General features: G+C 40.4%; 1 protein-coding gene across 1 annotated transcript in view; it reads left to right on the top strand.

Moving 5' to 3' along the window:
* ARHGAP42 (Rho GTPase activating protein 42) overlaps positions 1-20,750 on the top strand; it is a 283,518-nt gene that overhangs the window by 204,253 nt on the left and 58,515 nt on the right. The window contains exons 7-10 of the mRNA XM_034758904.1: positions 4,781-4,885; positions 8,227-8,356; positions 11,105-11,205; positions 17,293-17,402. Coding sequence (XP_034614795.1) covers positions 4,781-4,885; positions 8,227-8,356; positions 11,105-11,205; positions 17,293-17,402 — 446 coding nt within the window. The remainder of the gene's footprint in view (positions 1-4,780; positions 4,886-8,226; positions 8,357-11,104; positions 11,206-17,292; positions 17,403-20,750) is intronic.

Below are 20,750 nucleotides of genomic sequence, written 5' to 3'. Positions count from 1 at the left end.
CCCTGTTCTGAGCAGCAGGGTAAGGGGGCCAGGGGGCAGGAGAAGGGGCAGGGAGGTTCTGGAGGGGGCAGTCAAGAAATGGGGGGGGGGGTGGGAGTTCTGGGGGGGGGCTGTCAGGTGGCAGGGGTGGGGAGAGGGATCGGAGCAGTCAGGGGACAGGGAGCAGAGGGGTTTAGATGGGTTGGGAGTTCTGGGGGGGGGCTGTCAGGGGGTGGGGAGTGGTTGGATGGGGCGTGGGAGTCCCAGGGGGGGGGGGGCTGTCTGGGGGTGGGGGTGTGGATAAGGGTTGGGGCAGTCAGGGGACAAGAGGCAGGGAGGCTTAGATAGGGGGTGGAGTCCTGGGGGGCAGTTAGGGGCAGGGGTCCCAGGAGGGGGCAGTCAGGGGACAAGGAACGGGGGGAGGGTTGGGGGTTCTGGGGGGGCGGGAAGTGGGAGGGGCTAGGGCGGGGCTCCTCCCGTCCTCTTTTTTGCTTGCTGAAATATGGTAACCCTACTTGACCAAGAGATTCCCCAGGCCAGATCCCATGCAATGCACAACTGCCACACTGCAAGAATAGTCACTTAAAAACAAACAAACACAACTTAATGCACCATAGCTAAAACATAAAGCATTATATCCTTATATTTATCCAGTTGTGTTATCCTTTCTTATAAATTCAACTTTGCTGCCATCTAGTGCCAGGTATTTTTTTTCTCATTTCACAGTATGCTCAAAGCTTAACAAAAGCCCTTTGTATTAGGGAAAATGAAGACAAAAAAATATAAAGGACATGTGTGAAGGAGGTTTGCTGATTTTTTTTTTAATGCATCTTTCCCAGAGCTATAGAATAAACAGCCAAAAGTGAGTGTTCTTCACAAACAGGTCTTAAACTTATCTTTAAAAAACATATAAACTGACACAGCAAGAAGGGGTCAGTGCATTTTTTTTATAGTTTAGTCATTTAAAAAAGCCCACCATAAGCATAGAGTGCATTCTTCTAATTCTGGTTTTTCACGTTAAAAAGAAATTTCACAGAGTAGCTTTAAAACAAAAGATGTCCTAAAAATATTTTAGATGAGGAAAACGCAAATTTAAAAATTCCCTAGTCAATGTCAATTCTCAGATCTTGGATAGATCTCTGATTTTTTCTGAGAAATTGTCGTATTTTATTTGCAAAACCTCTAATAAAGAGAAAGTTGCAAGGGACAAATCTTTAGATGGTGTAACTTGCCATCGCCCAGTTGAAGTCAATGAAGCTATGACAATTATACACCAGCTGAGGATCTTTCCTCTTGGCTGTGTAATCTGCAGTTGCTTTGAAATGGACATTGCCATGTAATTCAGAGCCATATATGTAAAATAAACATAGGGTGTTAAAAAAGCTTAATGCTCAAGAGGTCTATTTTATGTTCCAGGCTCTGCCGCTGACTTGCTGCGCAACCTTGAGAGCTTTATTTCTTTGCCTCAGTTTCCCCCTAGGGATAATAATACTGACCTACAAAAGAGTATTGTGAAACTTAATGAATTGTTGTTTGTAAAGTGTTTTGAGAAACACAGATTGAAAGGCCTGTAATGTTCTGATCAGGACACCTAGAACTTAAAGCCACTGTGTTACCCCTCTGTCTCAGCAGGTGAGAGCTTTGCTGGCGATTAGACTGTGTGTCAGCTCCTTGCCACGCTAGTCTGTGTACCTCACCAGCAATCTCCTTGAGACTCTGCCTGTCTAAACCTTGTCTTGCAGGTAACAGTCAGTTAACCCCAGATATCGAGTTCCCTGGAGATGTCTCTCTGCAATGTCCAGTTCCTCTCACTGTGACACACTCCAAGGAGACAGAGCACATACCAGCCTGTTAAGTTAGCTGAAGACTCACACTTCACTTTAATACACAGCACCGAGGTGATTCTGTAATAAAACAAGCATAAGCTTAATAAAGAACAGAGATTTAAGTGATACTAAGAAAGAGAAAAAGAGAGAGGTCTGGTTACAAGCAAAACAAAACATGCTTTCTAGTGACTCAAACTTAATTTTAGGAATTTACGGTCTTTGCCTAAGCAGTTTTCTTACTTGCATCAAGTTACCGGCATCTCTAAGCCTCCAGGCCAGGGGATCCAACTTTCACAGGCTCAGACGGTGTTGTATCCTCTATCCCCCAAGTGGTGGATAACTAAAATGTGTCTTTGTTCCCCTTATATTGACCAAAGACCATTGTCTGTGCCTCAAAAACCAGGAAGGCTTCCTGGGGTACAGACTCTGACCTCTGGTGAGCTCTCTAAGTTACTTCCTCCATTAGCTTGATTACTTTTTTTACCTTATATGCAAATATACTTTAATTGTCCTTTTCCTGTATTCAAGCCAATCAGACAAGGCAATCCACATTCCTTGTCTAGGGCAGGCTCGATGTATGTGTAACGCCGACAGACCCTGGTTATCGGCGGGTGGGATTGAACCGGGGATCTCTGGAGCTTAGTCCATGAGCCTCTACAGCATGAGCTAAAAGCCAACTGGCTGTTACCTAAGGCTGTAGAACAGACTCATTTAACTCTCGCTAAGTGATCTTGGTGCCACTAGATGGGACAGAACACCACACCAGGAGGTGTGTGGGTTACACATGCACTGCCTCCCAAATATATTTTAAGAATCTATGTTGGCACACATATGTAACTCTTTGTACCCAACCAGTACGCACGTCACAGTGATTTGTCAGGACCAGCATGTCACCAATTTACATATGACACATTACAAGACACTTTTTAGATACATATTATGACAACAGGTGTTGGGGGTAGTGAGTGTGCCCAGCCTGATATGAGTTACAGTATAGTGGGCCCTCTACCAGTGGGCATTGAGGGATTTTTGGAGTCATAGGGTCTCTAGATGTACAAAGTATCATCCTCAGCAGCAGCTTTATTTCAAATATTCAACTGCATTGTTCGCCACCCTAGAATGCAGTACTCTGTTGGCACATGCAACAAGTGAGTGAGACAGAACAGTCTAGTTTCAATATCCCAGGGGAGAGAAGTGCAAAAAAAATCATATAAATTGCACAAATGGTGAAATCAGTACTTTAAAAATGTTTCATTTTTCATAATCTGTGGTAGTGCTAACATAAATAAAGAAAAAATGCATTAAGCATTTGATTTCCGCCTTTACAATTATGTATCCAAGTGGAAAACATCCTTATTGTAGATTTGACTTATGTCAAACATAAAGTACTATAATAATAGTACTTTGTATCTATAGTGCTTTCATTTTCAGGCTCTTATGTTTAGATAATTACAGTAAACTAAATTATGCCATATGCCACAAGAAAAACTAGCTATAAAAGGTTTAATAGTGATATAACTTGCTGCATCATCAGTAGTCATCCTCTTTTTATTATCAATAGGCACAGTATAAAAACATCAACCTAAATACAAGGCTTTTAAACATAAATAGATGGCAGGATTATGTTTATTAAAGGACCAAAATGAGTTTTTTGAAAACTTCAGTGGCACTCTTTCCTGCTTAAATGTTAATTTAAAAAAATCTGGATACAGATTTAAATTTCTTTACTGGAAACTGTAAAAGACATACCAGTTAAAGTTCATCAGAGTTTATATTTTGTTCTTTAGAGCAGGAAGACGTGATCTGGAACTTTTTGTATTCATTTCAGTTATAAAGCTGTCCAAAACTTATTTTCAAGACTCTCATCTGGAGAAAATAGGTCACAGACAGAGATTTTGGAATGAGGAAGGTGGAAAAATGTTCTGAAATGTCATAGATTCAAAACAAAACAAAAATCCCTTGAACTTTGAAAGTTTGCATTCCTTGCTCATGCAAAGCTGCCATTGAAAGTGATGAGAATTTGTAGTGTTCCAGGAATGTGAGCATGGGCTCCAAAAGTATTAAGATCATAGTTTTGCTAATTAAAAGGAGATCAACAAATAAGGTATCCTTATTTTTTGTTTTCCAACATCTTAAGATTCACCTGTATATAAGGACAATGGGTCAGTTGTGCTTTGAAATTACTTTTCTCTTTTGCAGTTAATAACTTTTTCTGCATGCAGATGTGGTTGCCTCATCTCAAAAAAGATATATTGGAATTGGAAAAGATACAGAAAAGGGCAACAAAAATGATTAGGGGCATGGAGCGTCTGCCATATGAGGAGAGGTTAATAAGACTGGGACTTTTCAGCTTGGAAAAAAGACGACTAAGGGGGGGATATGATAGAGGTCTATAAAATCATGACTGGTATAGAGAAAGTCAATAAGGAAGTGTTATTTACTCCTTCTCATAACACAAGAACTAGGGGTCACCAAATGAAATTAATTGGCAGCAGGTTTAAAACAAACAGAAGGAAGTCTTTTTTCACACAATTCAGTCAACCTGTGGAACTCCTTGCCAGAGGATGTTGTGAAGGCCAAGACTATAACAGAGTTCAAAAAAGAGCTAGATAAATTCATGGACAATAGGTCCATCAATGGCTATTAGCCAGGATTGGCAGGGATGGTGTCCCTAGCCTCTGTTTGCCAGAAGCTGGGAATGGGTGACAGAGAATGGATCACTTGTTGATTACCCATTCTGTTCATTCCCTCTGGGGCACCTGGCATTAGCCACTGTTGGAAGACAGGATACTGGGCTAGATGGACCTTTGGTCTAAGCCAGTCTGGCCATTCTTATGTTCTTATGTCATTCCTAAATCAGCATGTGTTCTGTTATATTTGTGATGATTCATATTTATAATGCCTGTTTTGATATTCATGGTTCTTCATATTTGTAATTCATGTTTTGGCATTAACATCTTATTTTACCTTTTCAGCTTTTGGCATTTCTTCAGGGATTATTTACTTTTTACCATGAGGGATATGAGCTGGCCCAGGAGTTCACCCCATACAAGCAACAGTTGCAATTCAACTTGCAGAATGTAAGATTGAACAGTATTTACTACAATTTCTCAGCTAATTGAATTTCAAAATAATAAAAGAGCGAGTAGAAGTGCTTTATTGCAGTTCTAAATCTTGAAATGTTTTGAAACGTAAATAAAAAAAATATGAATAATTGAGAAGTGTTTGCTGAATGAAAGGTATGGCATCAAGTTTCTTTCCACCAGAAATCTTTGAAAATCAGTTGTCAGATGTTTGATCCATGATCTCCAGGTTTGGCTAGTGCAACTCACTGTCTCCTCAATTCACAAATGTATCCCTATACAGGACATCACTTAAGCTCACACTTTAAGTTCATATTTAAGTTGTCTTGAATAGAGATGGACTTAAGCACGTGCTCAGGTGCTTTCCTAACTTAGGGTCTATGTCCAGGAAATGCTTCATGTGGTACAGAATGCAGCAGCTCATCTGTCTAGCACAGGGGTAGGCAACGTTCGGCACGCGGCTCACCAGGGTAAGCACCCTGGCGGGCCGGGCCAGTTTTATTTACCTGCTGATGCAGCAGGTTCGGCCGATCACGGCCCCCACTGGCCGCAGTTCGCCGTCCCGGGCCAATGGGGGCAGCGAGAAGCGGCGTGGGTGAGCGATGTGCTACGCTATTCACGCTATCCAAGGACATAGAGTGGTGATCGCTAACACTGCCCTTACTTCACACACAGGTCTGCGCACAGAAGTCCCCCTCTGTCCGCAAGTCCTCACAATCTTTTCTTCTTCCAAATTGTATATTTGCCACTTTTGGTTAAAGGCACAAGGGGTCACTCTTGCTTCAGGGATGAGAAAATTCCCATGCTCCAGTCCAGTGACTTAAGTAGTTTAAAGTATGGGAGATCTCCACCAATCTGGGTCTAGGATAATGGACCAAAGATAGATAAAAAATAAATTGAGACTGTGTTAACACCTTCTATGTAAATGTGCCACGAGAACCAGAATTGCTAAATTGTTTCTCCTGTTTTACCATTAGGTAAAAACACATTCACCTCTTTCTCTTGTTTAAATAATTGTTAATGCCTTTTTTAAATTGCTTGTGGGATGACATCTGCAGGGCCATAGCTCTGGGTCAGGCAGCGAGAAGAAGAAACCTTTTTGATTTCCCCCTCCCAAAACATGTGAAAGCTAGACACTTAAAATTATGTAAGCAAAAGGGTGATGAACAGAAAACGGAGATGGTTTTCCTGCAGGAGAGAGAAGGGGGAATTAGTTGTGTGTGGTGGTGATCAGGGAGGCATATAGGAAGCTCTCAAGAGACGAGGAAGTGGAGGAGAAAAAATGGTGTCCACTCCTTTGTCTTATATTTTCAATGCTTTAGTTTTCTCTCTTGTTTTCCTCTTTCCTGCTTCTTTCATCTTCCCTCCCTACCTTTTGCCCTGCTAGCCCACCTTCATCCTCTGCAACATGTATTCACTCCATCACATCCACTCTATCCTTTGGTCTGCCTCCTTTTCCCCTTTTGTTCTTTCCTCTAATAGCCCCTTTCACAGGCCAGTACTCACCTGCAATGTAGAGGAGTTGAGCAGAAGCTTGAATCGACTGAGCTGCCTGTAGACTCACCACTCACAGCAGTGCCCAGTCTCAGACTGAACTTGAGTCACACTTTCTGCAGGAGGGAAGGCTGTCTCAAGAGGGTTCTTCATTGGGTGACCTGATAGAGGGAAGGACAACAATAATATGTGACAGCCCTTTCTGAAGTGATAGGTCCTGAAGAGTCCACATGTTCTCATCCAGCCTGATGCCAGTTTCACTGGATCAGCTTGCCAGCCACTTCCTTCAGGTGGCCACTCTGCTTGGTTTGACAAGAACTGAGACAAAACGCTGTCTTGGTTTAAAAAAAAAAACATCAGCAGTGACATATGGATGAGCACTGAAAACAGGGTCCTTCCTGGTTGCAGGGGCACAGGGGCCGTGATGCAAAGCCCATTGAAATCAATGGCCAGACTTCCAATGACTTCAGTGGAGTTTGGATTGGGCCTTTGGTCTCCCTAGGAAAAAGTTTTCTTTAAAAGTTCTTGGAGGAACCTTTCCTCTTTAGACTTCGCTACCTAGCTAAACACAATTTGCCTCAGAGAGGAGTGCTTCAACCTGCATGTGATTATACTAATGCTTAAAGCCATGAATGTATGGGGCTTAATTTTTTTTGTCAGTTCAATCACTTATTGTTTTCTAATTACAGTGGCATGATCTTACAGTACTTACAGTGCTTTACTTACAGTGCTTTACATCTTCAAAGTGCTGTACAGACATGGGCTAAGTAAATTTCAGCTTTAGTTTAGTACATACTGTTCCTACTTCACAGGGACCTTGTGAGGATTAATTAGTTAATTTCGGTACATGAAAATATAATACAGTATATACCAGTTAAGTACTAGGATTAGGATTATTTTTACTGACCTTTTAAAATTTGCTGCAGGAACAAGGTGTAATTTTCACAAATATGCAAATATCTGATTGTATATTTTGACCAGATAGGGCTAGATCTTGCAAGATACTGAGTGTACTTTCAGTGAAGTCTAGCACAGTGATTCTCAATCGGAGGTACATCTACCTCTGGGGATACGCAGAGATCTTCCAGGGGGTACATCAACTCATCTAGATATTTATCTAGTTTTACAACAGGCTACATTAAAAGCACTAGCAAAACCAGTACAAATTAAAATTTAATAAAATGCATCTGATGAAGTGGGCATTCACTCACGAAAGCTTATGCTCCAATACTTCTGTTAGTCTTAAAGGTGTCACAGGACCCTCTGTTGCTTTTTACAGATTCAGACTAACACAGCTACCCCTCTGATACATAAAATGACTTGTTTATGCAGCTTTATATATTACACACTGAAATGTAAGAACAATATTTATATTCTATTTGATTTATTTTGTAATTATATTGTCAAGATGAGAAGGTAAGCAAATTTTTAGGAATGGTGTGCTGTGACACTTTTGTATTTTCATGTATGATTTTGTAAGTTTTTAAGTGAGGTAAAACTTGGGGGTACGCAAGAAAAATAAGACTCCTGAAAGGGGTACGGTAGTCTGGAAAGGTTGAGAGCCACTGATCTAGCTCCTGCTCTTCACTCTGAATTTCCTTGACTTTTGTGGGTTTAAGTCAAGGTTTTCAGTGCTCCGCTGACACAGTAGTAATGAGGATAGCGTATGTCTAGGGTTAATAACTCAATTTCCTTTGGAGCAGCATCCCGGTTTGTTTAAATGTGAATGTACTAGCATATGCCAGTGTAGTAGTAGAGGTAGTAATAATACCTATACTTATAGTCTTAAATACTTCAGAAATAGTAAGTTACTAGTATGATTTTGCTCGTTTTATTTTCCTTAGACACGAAATAATTTTGAAAGTACCAGGCAGGAAGTAGAGAGACTGATGCAGAGAATGAAATCTGCCAACCAGGATTACCAGCCACCCAGTCAGTGGACAATGGAAGGCTATCTCTATGTGCAGGAGAAACGTGAGTAATTACATCTGTGTTTGACGATTGCCTTATTGCATTTCAGCTCGTAGAGGATGCCAAGTAAATTGTTCCGGGTAAATTGTAAGGCAGGTTTCATGTCTGTTTTGTTGATTTGTTTGTATTTAAGGTCAGACTGGCCCACAGGGAACTCTCCCAGGAGCTGTCTGGCCCCAACTAATCATAAGCTGGAAAAAAAAGTATCCTGATTTGTTAGAGGCCTTTCTCTTTAAAACTGACAGACTGGCCTCTCAGCACTCTCACATGCCTCAGGTGACCCCCTGCCACCACGTGTGTCTCTTGAAAGCCAGCAGTCTTATGCCTCCCAAATGCCCCAGTGCCTCTAGCAGATCCTCACAGATATAGGGTGATCAAGGAGTTCTAGGGAGTAACCCAGTGTCCAATCCATGAGACATTTGGGGACAAAGCATAAGATGTAGAAACTTAAAAGCAAAACAAAGTATAACTTCCAATTTGATATGTGAGAGAAACAACATGAAATACAAAAACAAAGGTAACTGGAGAACCCTGATAAAGAGGTATAGATTTATAGCTCATCTATGTGCAAGTGATAAGAAAAGGCATTGGAATTAAGCAGGGTTCAAAGAGGTTAAGCAAATAAAATAGAAAGTTAATGGACTTAACCAAGAACACTTAGGGCATGTCTTCACTACCCGCCGGATCGGCGGGTAGCGATCGATCTATTGGGGATCGATTTATTGCGTCTAGTGTAGATGCGATAAATTCGATCGCTCTGCCGTCAACTCCGGACACCACGGCGAGAGGCGGAAGTGGAGTCGACAGGGGAGCGGCAGCAGTCGACTCGCCACCGTCCTCACAGCCAGGTAAGTTGACCTAAAATATGCAACTTCAGCTACGCTATTCACGTAGCTGAAGTTGCGTATCTTAGATCGACCCTCCCCCCCCCCCCCCCCCCCCGTAGTGTAGACCTAGCCTTAGAGGAGTCATCCAATACATCAGAATGTGAAGGAGAAATAGAATCAGAGACCACATGAAATGAACCATAGAGCAGTTTGACCCAAACTAAAAGAGTGAACAGCCCTGGATACCAAACACTGAGGACAGAAGAGAGATTAAAAGCTGTATGTGATCTGCAGTATCAAATAGCACTGTTCAGAGCTAATCAAATGTAAACGGTCAGGCTGAGTTAGCTGCACCAAGTTCATTATAACCGCTTAGTAAAGCAATTTCAATCCTGTGTGCTACGCAGTGCTCTATTTGATGAGGGCCTGGCTGAAGCTGGAGAAGTAGGGAGACCTTGTTTGAGATGTGTATGTGTGCATGCAAGTTTGGTGATCTAACAAATACAGATCATGATAAAATGCTGGTATTTATTTGAATACAAATCCAATTTTGATTCATTCCTAATTTCTGTGTCTAACATTAAAATACTTGGCATCTGGCATTAGAATCTCCTGTATCATACCTGGTCTTACCCAAAGACTAGTATAGATTCAGTCACGAGGATATCTGCCTTCCCAAGACCTTTTCAAGGAATTGTAGTGTGTTATAGATAATTGACTTTCCCACTGAAATCTTGGCCTTAACTCCTATTAACATATATGAGCAAAAAGGAGAGCGCCATTGTTCTGTTCTTATTTAACCTTGCTGATTTTTAGCAGCAATAGCAGTAGCATAGATGGGGTTTGAGCAGAGCATGTACAGTCTCATTGAATAATAATAATAATAAAAAACAGTGTTAAGTGGAAACTATACTGGGCATTATTAATGGCAGAGCAAGAAAGGAGTGAAATGTCAGGCACATGAAGTGTTTCATTAAATGGTGAGAGGCCAACTTGACATCCTCTCACTGAAAAAGGATTTGATCATTAGTTTATTTTGGGGAAAAGTCAGAAGGTCTGTAATCTCTGTCTCAGAGATGAAGGTGCTAATTGTTTATTTCCTTATCATGCTGGCTTTAGCTTCCCACAACCAGTTATGTATGCTGTCCAAAAGTTGGTTGGTTAATATTTGCCATTCCTGAATGTAATATTATACATGTTTATTGCTAGTACCACACAAGAGGTTAAAGATACCGTTGGGCTATGAAACAATGAAGTATTTCATTTCTCCCAAAAAGCAAATTTGTAAAATGCTATAACAATATATTGTGGAAATAGCATGGTGAGTATTGGTTGGAGGAAAGGAGCACTAGATATCCCTCAGAACAAAGTTTTGATAATATTTGTAGACTATGCCAGGAAAGAATAAAATTGGATTTAAAATGGATTGTATTCACTTGGACAATGGGTTATAAATAACAAGTATAATGGCACAAATCAGGCATGTGTGAGCTAAAATGTTCAAAGCTGGGTGCCAAGTATTTGCCTCCGTAAAGACGTACTTACCCACTCAAACACAAGTGGCCTGATTTTCAGAGATGCTAAACATCTCCAACTACAGTCGACATGAATGAGAGCTTGCAGGTGCTCTGCACTTTTCAATATCAGACCTTCTTTAGGTGCCTTAAAATGATTTGAAAAATTTTCCCCTTCTGATATAACTTGAGAGTTGGTGAAAATGCTGCCAGCATAAAAAATGTGGTGAAAGCACCATAAGAATGTATTTATAGTTCAGAAGTAAAACAGACAACTTTTTTTTTTCTCTTTGATTTGCTGCTGACTCAGCTTAATATTTGCCTGTGAAATACAAATGAGAGACAACATGATAAAATTGTGGTAAAATGTCCGAGATTTAAAAAAAAATTGTTACATTTCTTTCATCTAGGACCCCTTGGATTTACCTGGGTAAAACATTACTGTACTTACGATAAAGGGACAAAAACATTTACAATGAGTGCAGCTGAAACAAAGTCTGGTGGGAAAGTGGTGAGTAGTATCTTGACATATCTCTTAGTATACACATGAGATTCAGCTTGTGTATTTTATATTGTCTACTCAATGTATTTATGAGGAAAAAATATTATATTAGGCAAGTTAGGATAAACAAAATGCCCTCTGTCATGGATCAACGAAATGATTAACAAATGATTTTACTTATGAAAAAAATAAAGGTCATATTAAGTATTTAAAATGAAAATATCTACTTTTTCCATAACTCATTTACATGCTAAATACCATACATGCTAAATACAATACAATTTCTGTGGTATCTCTGAACTTGTAAGAAAACTACAATATGAGTTAGACATCCTCATTTTTATTGCTTAAAAGTTGATTGACATTTAATCATATCAGATATAAATACACCTCTACCTCTATATAACGCTGTCCTCGGTAGCCAAAAAATCTTACCGTGTTCTAGGTGAAACCGCGTTATATTGAACTTGCTTTGATTCACCGGAGCACTGCCCCCCTGGAGCACTGCTTTACCATATTATATCCAAATTCATGTTATATCGGGTCGGGTTATATCGGGGTAGAGGTGTATGTAGATACTGAGCCATTTTCAGACTTGATAAATACCAATAGTTTTACTTAGAGAGAGAGAGAGTTTTCAAAGCAAACTTTCATAATTAGACATTTTATTAAATATATTATGTTGAACTGTCTGAACAATGGTAAACAATTATGTGAGAAAGTACATTAAGTAATGTTGTCTCTTACAATATATATATATATGACAGAGATAAAAATGATTGTATAATATGCTTGTATAATTTTAAACCCTGCAAGCAATTATACACATGCTTAAATTTAAGCAGAGTAAGACAGGTTTGCGCTTGTGTGTAAATATTCAGAGGACCTTAATGGGGGAGGACTAGCTCAGTGGTTTGAGCATTGGCCTGATAAACTCAGGGTTGTGAGTTCAATCCTTGAGGGGGTAATTTGGGGCAAAAATCTGTCTGGGGATTGGTCCTGCTTTGAGCGGGGGGTTGGACTAGATGACCTCCCAAGGACCCTTCCAACCCTGATATTCTATTCTATGATATCAGTCACATAAGAATGACCATACTGGGTCAGACAAAAGGTCCATCCAGCCCAGTATCATGTCTACTGATAGTGGCCAATGCCAGGTGCTCCCTCCAGAGGGAGTGAACCTAACAGGTAATGATCAAGTGACCTCTCCTGCCATCCATCTCCACCCTCTGACAAACAGAGGCTAGGGATGCCATTCCTTACCCATCCTGGCTAATAGCCATTAATGGACTTAACCTCCATGAATGTATCTAGTTCTCTTTTAAACCCTGTTATAGTCCTAGCCTTCACAACCTCCTCAGGCAAGGAGTTCCATAGGTTGACTGTGCGCTGTGTGAAGAATAACTTCCTTTTATTTGTTTTAAACCTGCTGCCCATTAATTTCATTTGGTGGCCCCTATTTCTTCTATTATGGGAACAAGTAAATAACTTTTCCTTATTCACTTTCGCCACACCACTTGTGATTTTATATACCTCTAACATATCCCCCCTTAGTCTCCTCTTTTCCAAGCTGAAAAGTCATCTCTTTAATCTCTCCTCATATGGGACCCGTTCCAAACCCCTAATCATTTTAGTTGCCCTTCTCTGAACCTTTTCTAATGCCAGTATATCTTTTTTGAGATGAGGAGACCACATCTGTACGCAGTATTCGAGAGGTGGGCATACTATTTATTTATATAAGGGCAATAAGATATTCTCCGTCTTATTCTCTATCCCTTTTTTAATGATTCCTAACATCCTGTTTGCTTTTTTCACTGCCGCTGCATACTGCATGGACGTCTTCAGAGAACTATCCACGATGACTCCAAGATCTCTTTCCTGATTAGTTGTAGCTAAATTAGCCCCCATCATATTGTATGTATAGTTGGGGTTATTTTTTCCAATGTGCATTACTTTACATTTATCCACATTAAATTTCATTTGCCATTTTGTTGCCAAATCACTTAGTTTTGTGAGATCTTTTTGAAGTTCGTCACAGTCTGCTTTGGTCTTAACTATCTTGAGCAGTTTAGTTCCATCTGCAAACTTTGCCACCTCACTGTTTACCCCTTTCTCCAGATCATTTATGAATAAATTGAATAGGATTGGTCCTAGGACTGACCCTTGGGGAACACCACTCATTACCCCTCTCCATTCTGAAAGTTTACCATTTATTCCTACCCTTTGTTCCCTGTCTTTTAACCAATTCTCAGTCCATGAAAGGATCTTCCCTCTTATCCCATGACAACTTAATTTACATAAGACTCTTTGGTGAGGGACCTTGTTAAAGGCTTTCTGGAAATCTAAGTACACTATGTCCACTGGATCCCCCTTGTCCACATGTTTGTTGACCCCTTCAAAGAACTCTAATAGATTAGTAAGACAGAAACCATGTTGATTTTTGCCCAAGAATTTGTGTTCTTCTATGTGTCTGACAATTTTATTCTTTACTATTGTTTCAACTTATTTGCCCGGTACTGACATTAGACTTACCAATCTGTAATTGTCGGGATCACCTCTAGAGACCTTTTTAAATATTAGCTATCTTCCAGTCATTGAGTACAGAAGCTGATTTAAAGGACAGGTTACAAATGTGACAAAGATCCTCCTCTATCTTGGTGGGTCCTGCGCTTATTGGCAGATTTTCTTGCCTCAGAGTTTCATCATGTGAGTTGGGGAACAGCCCAGAGACCTTCCCCTCTGGAAGAACCCACAGTTCAGGTCAATTGGAAGATTTGGGGGGAACCCAGGGCCCACCCTCTACTCCGGGTTCCAGCCCAGGGACCTGTGGACTGCAGCTGTCTATAGTGCCTCCTGCAACAGCTGCATGACAGCTACAACTCCCTGGGTTACTTCCCCATAGCCTCCTCCAAACACCTTCCTTAGTCTCACCACAGGACCTTCCTCCTGGTGTCTGATGACGCTTGTGCTCCTCAGTCCTCCAGCAGCACACCCTCTCATTCTCAGCTCCTTGCACCTCTTGCTCCCAGCGCCTCACACTTCCCACCCCAAACTGGGGTGAGCTCCTTTTTAAAACCCAGGTACCCTGATTAGCCTGCCTTAATTGATTCTAGAAGCTTCTTCTTAATTGGCTCCAGGTGTCCTAATTAGCCTGCCTGCCTTAACTGGTTCTAGCAGGTTCCTGATTACTCTAGTGCAGCCCCTGCTCTGGTCACTCAGGGAACAGAAAACTACTCATCCAGTGACCAGTATATTTGCCCTCTACCAGACTCCTGTACCCCACTAGTCTGGGTCTGTCACACAAACCATAGTTAATAGTTCCGCAATTTCACATTTGAGTTCTTTCAGATCTCTTGGGTGAATGCCATCTGGTCCCGGTGACTTGTTACTGTTAAGTTTATCAGTTAATTCCAAAACCTCCTCTAGTGACACTTCAATCTGTGACAATTCCTCAGATTTGTCACCTACAAAGGACGGCTCAGGTTTGGGAATCCCCCTAACATCCTCAACTGTGAAGACTGAAGCAAAGAATTAATTGAGTTTCTCCACAATGACTTTATCATCTTTAAGTGCTCCTTTTGTATCTCGATCGTTCAGGGGCCCCACTGGTTGTTTAGCAGCCTTCCTGCTTCTGATGTACTTAAAAAACATTTTGTTATTACCGTTTGAGTTTGTGGCTAGCTGTTTTTCAAACTTCTTTTTGGCTTTTCTTATTACATTTTTACACTTAATTTGGCAGTGTTTATGCTCCTTACTATTTACCTCACTAGGATTTGACTTCCACTTTTTAAAAGATGCCTTTTTATCGCTCACTGCTTCTTTTACATTGCTGTTAAACCACAGTGGCTCTTTTTTAGTTCTTTTACTGTGTTTTTTTTAATTTGGGGTATACATTTAAGTGTGGCCCCTATTCTGGTGTCTTTGAAAAGTGTCCATGCAGCTTGCAGGGATTTCACTCTAGTCACTGTACTTTTTAATTTCTGTTTAACTAACCCCCTCATTTTTGCAAGTTCCCCTTTCTGAAATGAAATGCCACAGTGTTGGGCTGCTGAAGTGTTCTTCCCACCACAGAAATGTTAAATGTTGTTATATTATGGTCACTATTTCCAAGCGGTCCTGTTATAGTTCCCTCTCGGACCAGATCCTGCGCTCCACTCAGGACTAAATCGAGAATTGCCTCTCGCCTTGTGGGTTCCTGTACCAGCTGCTCCAAGAAGCAGTCATGTAAAGTATCGAGAAATTTTGTCTCTGCATTTCGTCCTGAGGTGACATGTACCCAGTCAATATGGGGATCATTGAAATCCCCCACTATTATTGAGTTCTTTATTTTGATAGCCTCTCTAATCTCCCTTAGCATTTCATCGTCCCTATCACTGTCCTGGTCAGGTGGTCGATAATTGATCCCTACTCTTATATTCTTATTAGAGCATGGAATTACTATCCATAGAGATTCTATGGAACATGTGAATTCATTTAAGATTTTTACTTCATTTGATTCTACATTTTCATTCACATATAGTGCCACTCCTTCCCCTCCCCACCCTGCACGACCTGTTCTGTCCTTCTGATATATTTTGTACCCTGGAATGATTGTGTCCCATTGATTGTCCTCACTCCACCAGGTTTCTGTGATGCCTATTATATCAATATCCTCCTTTAACACGAGGAACTTTAGTTCACCCATCTTATTATTTAGACTTCTAGCATTTGTGTACAAGCACTTAAAAAACTTGTCACCGTTTATTTGTCTGCCCTTTTCTGATGTGTTAGATTCTTTTTTATGTGAATGTTTCTTCTCTCATCTGGCCCATACTTTATCCTCTTCTATCCTCTCCTCCTGACTAAAACCTAGAGAATCTTTATCAATAGACTCTCCCCTAAGAGAAGTCTCTGTCCAATCCACATGCTCCTCTGCAGCAATTAGCAGAGATGGCCCCCATCTCTTAGTTTAAAAACTGCTCTGCAACCTTTTTAATGTTAAGTGCCAGCAGCCTGGTTCCACTTTGGTTTAGGTGGAGCCAATCTTTCCTGTATAGACTTCCCCTATCCCAAAGGTTTCCTCAGTTCCTAATAAATCTAAACCCCTCCTCTCTACACCATCGTCTCATCCACGTATTGAGACTCTGAAGCTCTGCCTGTCTACCTGGCCCAGCGCATGGAACTGGGAGCATTTCTGAGAATGCCACCATAAGGGTCCAGGATTTCAGCCTCTTCCCTAGAAGCCTAAATTTGGCCTCCAAGATGTCTCTCCTACCCTTCCTTATGTCATTGGTTCCTACATGTAACGCGATCACCGGCTCCTCCCCAGCACTACACATAAGTCTATCTAGATGCCTCGAGAGATCTGCAACCTTCGCACCAGGCAGGGAAGTCACCATATGGTTCTCCCGGTCATCACAAACCCAGCTATCTATGTTTCTAATGATCGAATCTCCCATTACTAACACCTGCCTTTAACTAATGACTGGAGTTCCCTCCCCCGGAGAGGTAACCTCAGTGCGAGAGGATACCCCAACATCATCTGGAAGGAGGGTCCCAACTATGGGAAGGTTCCCTCTGCTCCTGTTGATTGCTCTCCTTCCATGAGCCTTTCATCCTCTTAACAGTGCAGGGGCTGTCTGACCGGAGGTGAGACAATTCTACAGTGTCCCGGAAAGCCTCATCAACATACCTCTCTGCCTTCCTTAGCTCCTCCAGTTCTGCCACCCTGGCCTCCAAACCCCATATGCGGTCTCTGAGGGCCAGGAGCTCCTTGCACTGAATGCACACATACGCCACCCGCCCACAGGGCAGGTAATCATAAATGCTACACTGAGCGCAATAAACAAGATAGCCCCCACTCTGCTGCTGGGCTTCTGCCTGCATTCTCTTCTACAGCTACCTAGGTCAATGAGAGAGGTTTTGTTTAAATCAAGGAGTTTTGATTATAGTTTAGTTTAAAGGTTTTAAAGAATGGCAAATGTACCTTGCCCCCTACCGGTTCCCCTTCCGAACTCCCGCTCGAAACTCCCTGTTAGACGCCCCTGTTCGCTCTGTAGCCCACTGTTCGCAATGTAGTCTCTGCGTGCTGATTTTCTTTTTTTGTATGTCTTACAGAATGGCCTTGTCACAAGCTCACCAGAAATATTCAAGCTAAAATCCTGCATCCGGAGAAAGACTGATTCAATTGACAAACGTTTCTGTTTTGATATTGAAGTATCTGAAAGGTTTGAGGTTCTTTTTTTAAAGAACATTATTAATTATTTAATAAAGTGTATGTAAATGTATTTACATAAGAACTATGAGCGTATAAGGCCAAACTTTCAAATGTGTGCTCCTAATTGCTCAGAACCTATTTTTCTGACCACAAAACAAATAACACTACATGTGTGTATTATCCATGCACAATTAACCATATCTGTTTTTTTGAAAACTTATAGTTCAATTAATAAACTTATAGTGCAATACTCCATTTAGGAAGGAACAATCAGTTGCACACATACAAAATGGAAAATGACTGCCTAGGAAGGAGTACTACAGAAAGGTGTCTGGGGGTCATAGTGGATCACAAGCTAAATATGATTCAACAGTGTAACACTGTTGCAAAAAAAAGCAATCATCATTTTGGAATGTATTAGCAGGAGTATTGTAAGCAAGATACGAGAAGTAATTCTTCCGCTCTACTCTGTGCTGATTAGGCCTCAACTGGAGTATTGTGTCCAGTTCTGGGCACCACATTTCAGGAAAGATATGGGCAAATTGGAGAAAGTCCAGAGAAGAGCAACAAAAATGATTAAAGGTCTAGAAAACATGACTTATGAGGGAAGATTGGGAAAAAATGGGTTTGTTTAGTCTGGAGAAGAGAAGACTGAGAAGGGACATAACAGTTTTCAAGTACTGGAATAAATTGCCCAGGGAGGTTGTGGAATCTCCCTCATTGGGGATTTTTAAGAGCAGGTTGGACAAACACTTGTCAGGGATGGTATCGATAATACTTAGTCCTACCTTGAGCTCTATGATTCTATTAAGGAGGCTAATTTTAGAATTTTGGCCCATGTGATAAATATCTACAAAAATGTGCTCTCTCTCTCTCACACATACACTCCATGTTTCTCCCAAATTGGTTGTTCCACAATTTCTAGTTATATGTGAATTATGTGGAAGTTAAATATATTTCTACCTATTAAAGTTAAAGTTAAGAAAGTTTATTTTTCCCATATGCTGAAATAGCTGTACAAGTTTTTTTCCAGGTACTACTGGAAATATTTAATTGTATGAAATGAATAGGAACAGTTTTACAGCATTTGGGGGGGAATGCAAATACTCAGTGAAAGTAATATTTGTTCTTTTTTAAGAATTTCAGGCTAGTGGGCATGAGAGAAAAGGTGGATAAACATCTGCCTTGAATCATGGTGAAATAAACAGAATTAGTAAATTCACACTATTTATATAAATCTTTCCTAATCTTTCTCTGAGAAATATTTTGTGACTACAATAATAATAGTAATGTATTATGCAGAAGTGTCACTATTTTATAACATGTTAATTTTGTGGTGAATTTTGTGCTTGTGAAAGATAAATATACCTGTAATCTGAAGTCCTATATTAATAGGTAACATGCAGTCATTAGCACTACAAATTTGGGGTGGGGATATGTTGGGATAAATTACTTGATATTTGGTGCCCTTTAATTTCAGAAATATGGGCAAAACTGGGTTGTTCTTGTTCTGGTTTTATTAAAAAAAAAAAAAACACATAGGTTACAATTTTGTTTTGGAAAACCAAAATCAGAGAGTGGTTCAAATTCAAAGATCAAAATATATCAAAACTAACTTTATCAGACAAAATGATGGTATTGCTACTGTAAGATAGTTAAAAAGTGAGTTTTGTCCTTAGATTTTTAGAAAGATCTTAAATTCTTTCAGTTCTCTTTAAATGGAGTTATACACTTTTGGAATAAAACTCATTAATTTTAACTTGGTTTAAGTCTTGTTTATTTTGATTTGCTTTAACAAGTTAAAATACAGAGAGCTTACATCTAAATGTTTTCTGAAAATTTAGACAAAAAAGTTGAAAGCACACTAGTTCACAAGGTTGCTTAAAATACTATTATGAGAGGAGACAGACCTTTCAGAGACTGACAAGAAGTCAAGGTTTGAAATTGGTTCCATATTTAACAGGAAACCAGTGGAGGTTTGTGTGAGTCAGCAGAGGAGATAAAAAGTTCTGGTCAACATGATACTGAGAAATGATCAGTTTGCAGGCAGCACATATGCAAAGAGTGGCACTAATCACTTCTGGATGACATAAATTGAAACTTGGCTTCCTCTGTGAAAGGGAGACTCTAATGTCAAATATATTTGTAATGATAAAATACTTTCTTGCTGTTTCATGTTTTTTAATTTATACACTATTAAAACATAGGGGAATTGGGAAGAATATAAAGTTGCTAATGACCGACTTTAAATTAATGCGTACTGATTTTAAAGATTAGGCTTAGGTTTTTTTTAGATGTAATCCTGAGAATTGTTGAGTATCCTCAACAGTGATCAATTTCAGTCAGAGAGGAAGGACATTTGGTAACTTGCAGGGCTTGGCCTTCATTGAATAATTATTTACTCATACAGTATATAAGGTACAACAAAGTCTTTAAAGACCTGGAAAGCACTGTTATGAGCAACTCCTCCTCCACCTCCAAACCTCTCATCTCATGAGACTCAATCCTCTCCCACCTAGTACTCAGAATCTATATGGAGATGTTGCAAGTGCTGATAAGACAACATAGACTGAAGTGAACATCTCACTAAATCAGTGGTTTTCAACCTATGGTCCTGGGACCCCTGGAGTCCGCAGACTGTCTAAGATTCCCAAAGAGGACCACACCTCCATTTGAAATTTTTTAGGAAAAAAGATTGAAAACCACTGCACTAAATGAAAGAAACAATCTGATATGAAAACTTTCAAACTGTTATCAGGAAGCAACACATCTAAATGAAACAATTTAAATTTTACTTAGATGTTGTTCTCAACAGTTTTCAGCTCAGATTTTTATAAGAAGTTCTTCTAATAGTCACTTGTATTGCAGCCAGTATAAGGGGTGTCACCAGCTCCCCCCTCCCAGTTCCTTCTTACCGCCAGTGATAGTGCTGGAATGTCTCCTTGCTTTGACAAGCTTTCCTATCTCTACTGTATCTAGTAGTGAATTTGTTGTATATAGTTGTTTAATGTTGTATAGTTAAGAGTTCCCTTAGTGTTAAGCTAGGAATAGTTAGTCCTATATGGGACTCAACCTAGGGATGGGGCATGCTCTCATCAACAGGCTTCAAAGCTTGTGACTGTTGCAAAAAACCTGTGCTAGTCAGTGATCCCCATAGAAGCTGCCTGACGCGTTTAGGGGAAACCACATGAGTGACAAGTGTTGCATTTGCAAGAGCTTCAGGCTGCAGACCAAGAAGGAGTGGGACATTGATCTCAGAGCACTCCTTCTGGAGTCGGCCCTTGCACTGGCCTTGGAGCCGACAAGATCAGACTCTGCTCCAAGCACCGTGGCCTCGGTGCGGAGTGTGCCACTGATC

The sequence above is a fragment of the Trachemys scripta genome, chromosome 1, assembly GCF_013100865.1.
Source record: "Trachemys scripta elegans isolate TJP31775 chromosome 1, CAS_Tse_1.0, whole genome shotgun sequence".
Taxonomy (NCBI): domain Eukaryota; kingdom Metazoa; phylum Chordata; order Testudines; family Emydidae; genus Trachemys; species Trachemys scripta.
This window is presented reverse-complemented; position numbering and strand designations above follow the sequence as displayed.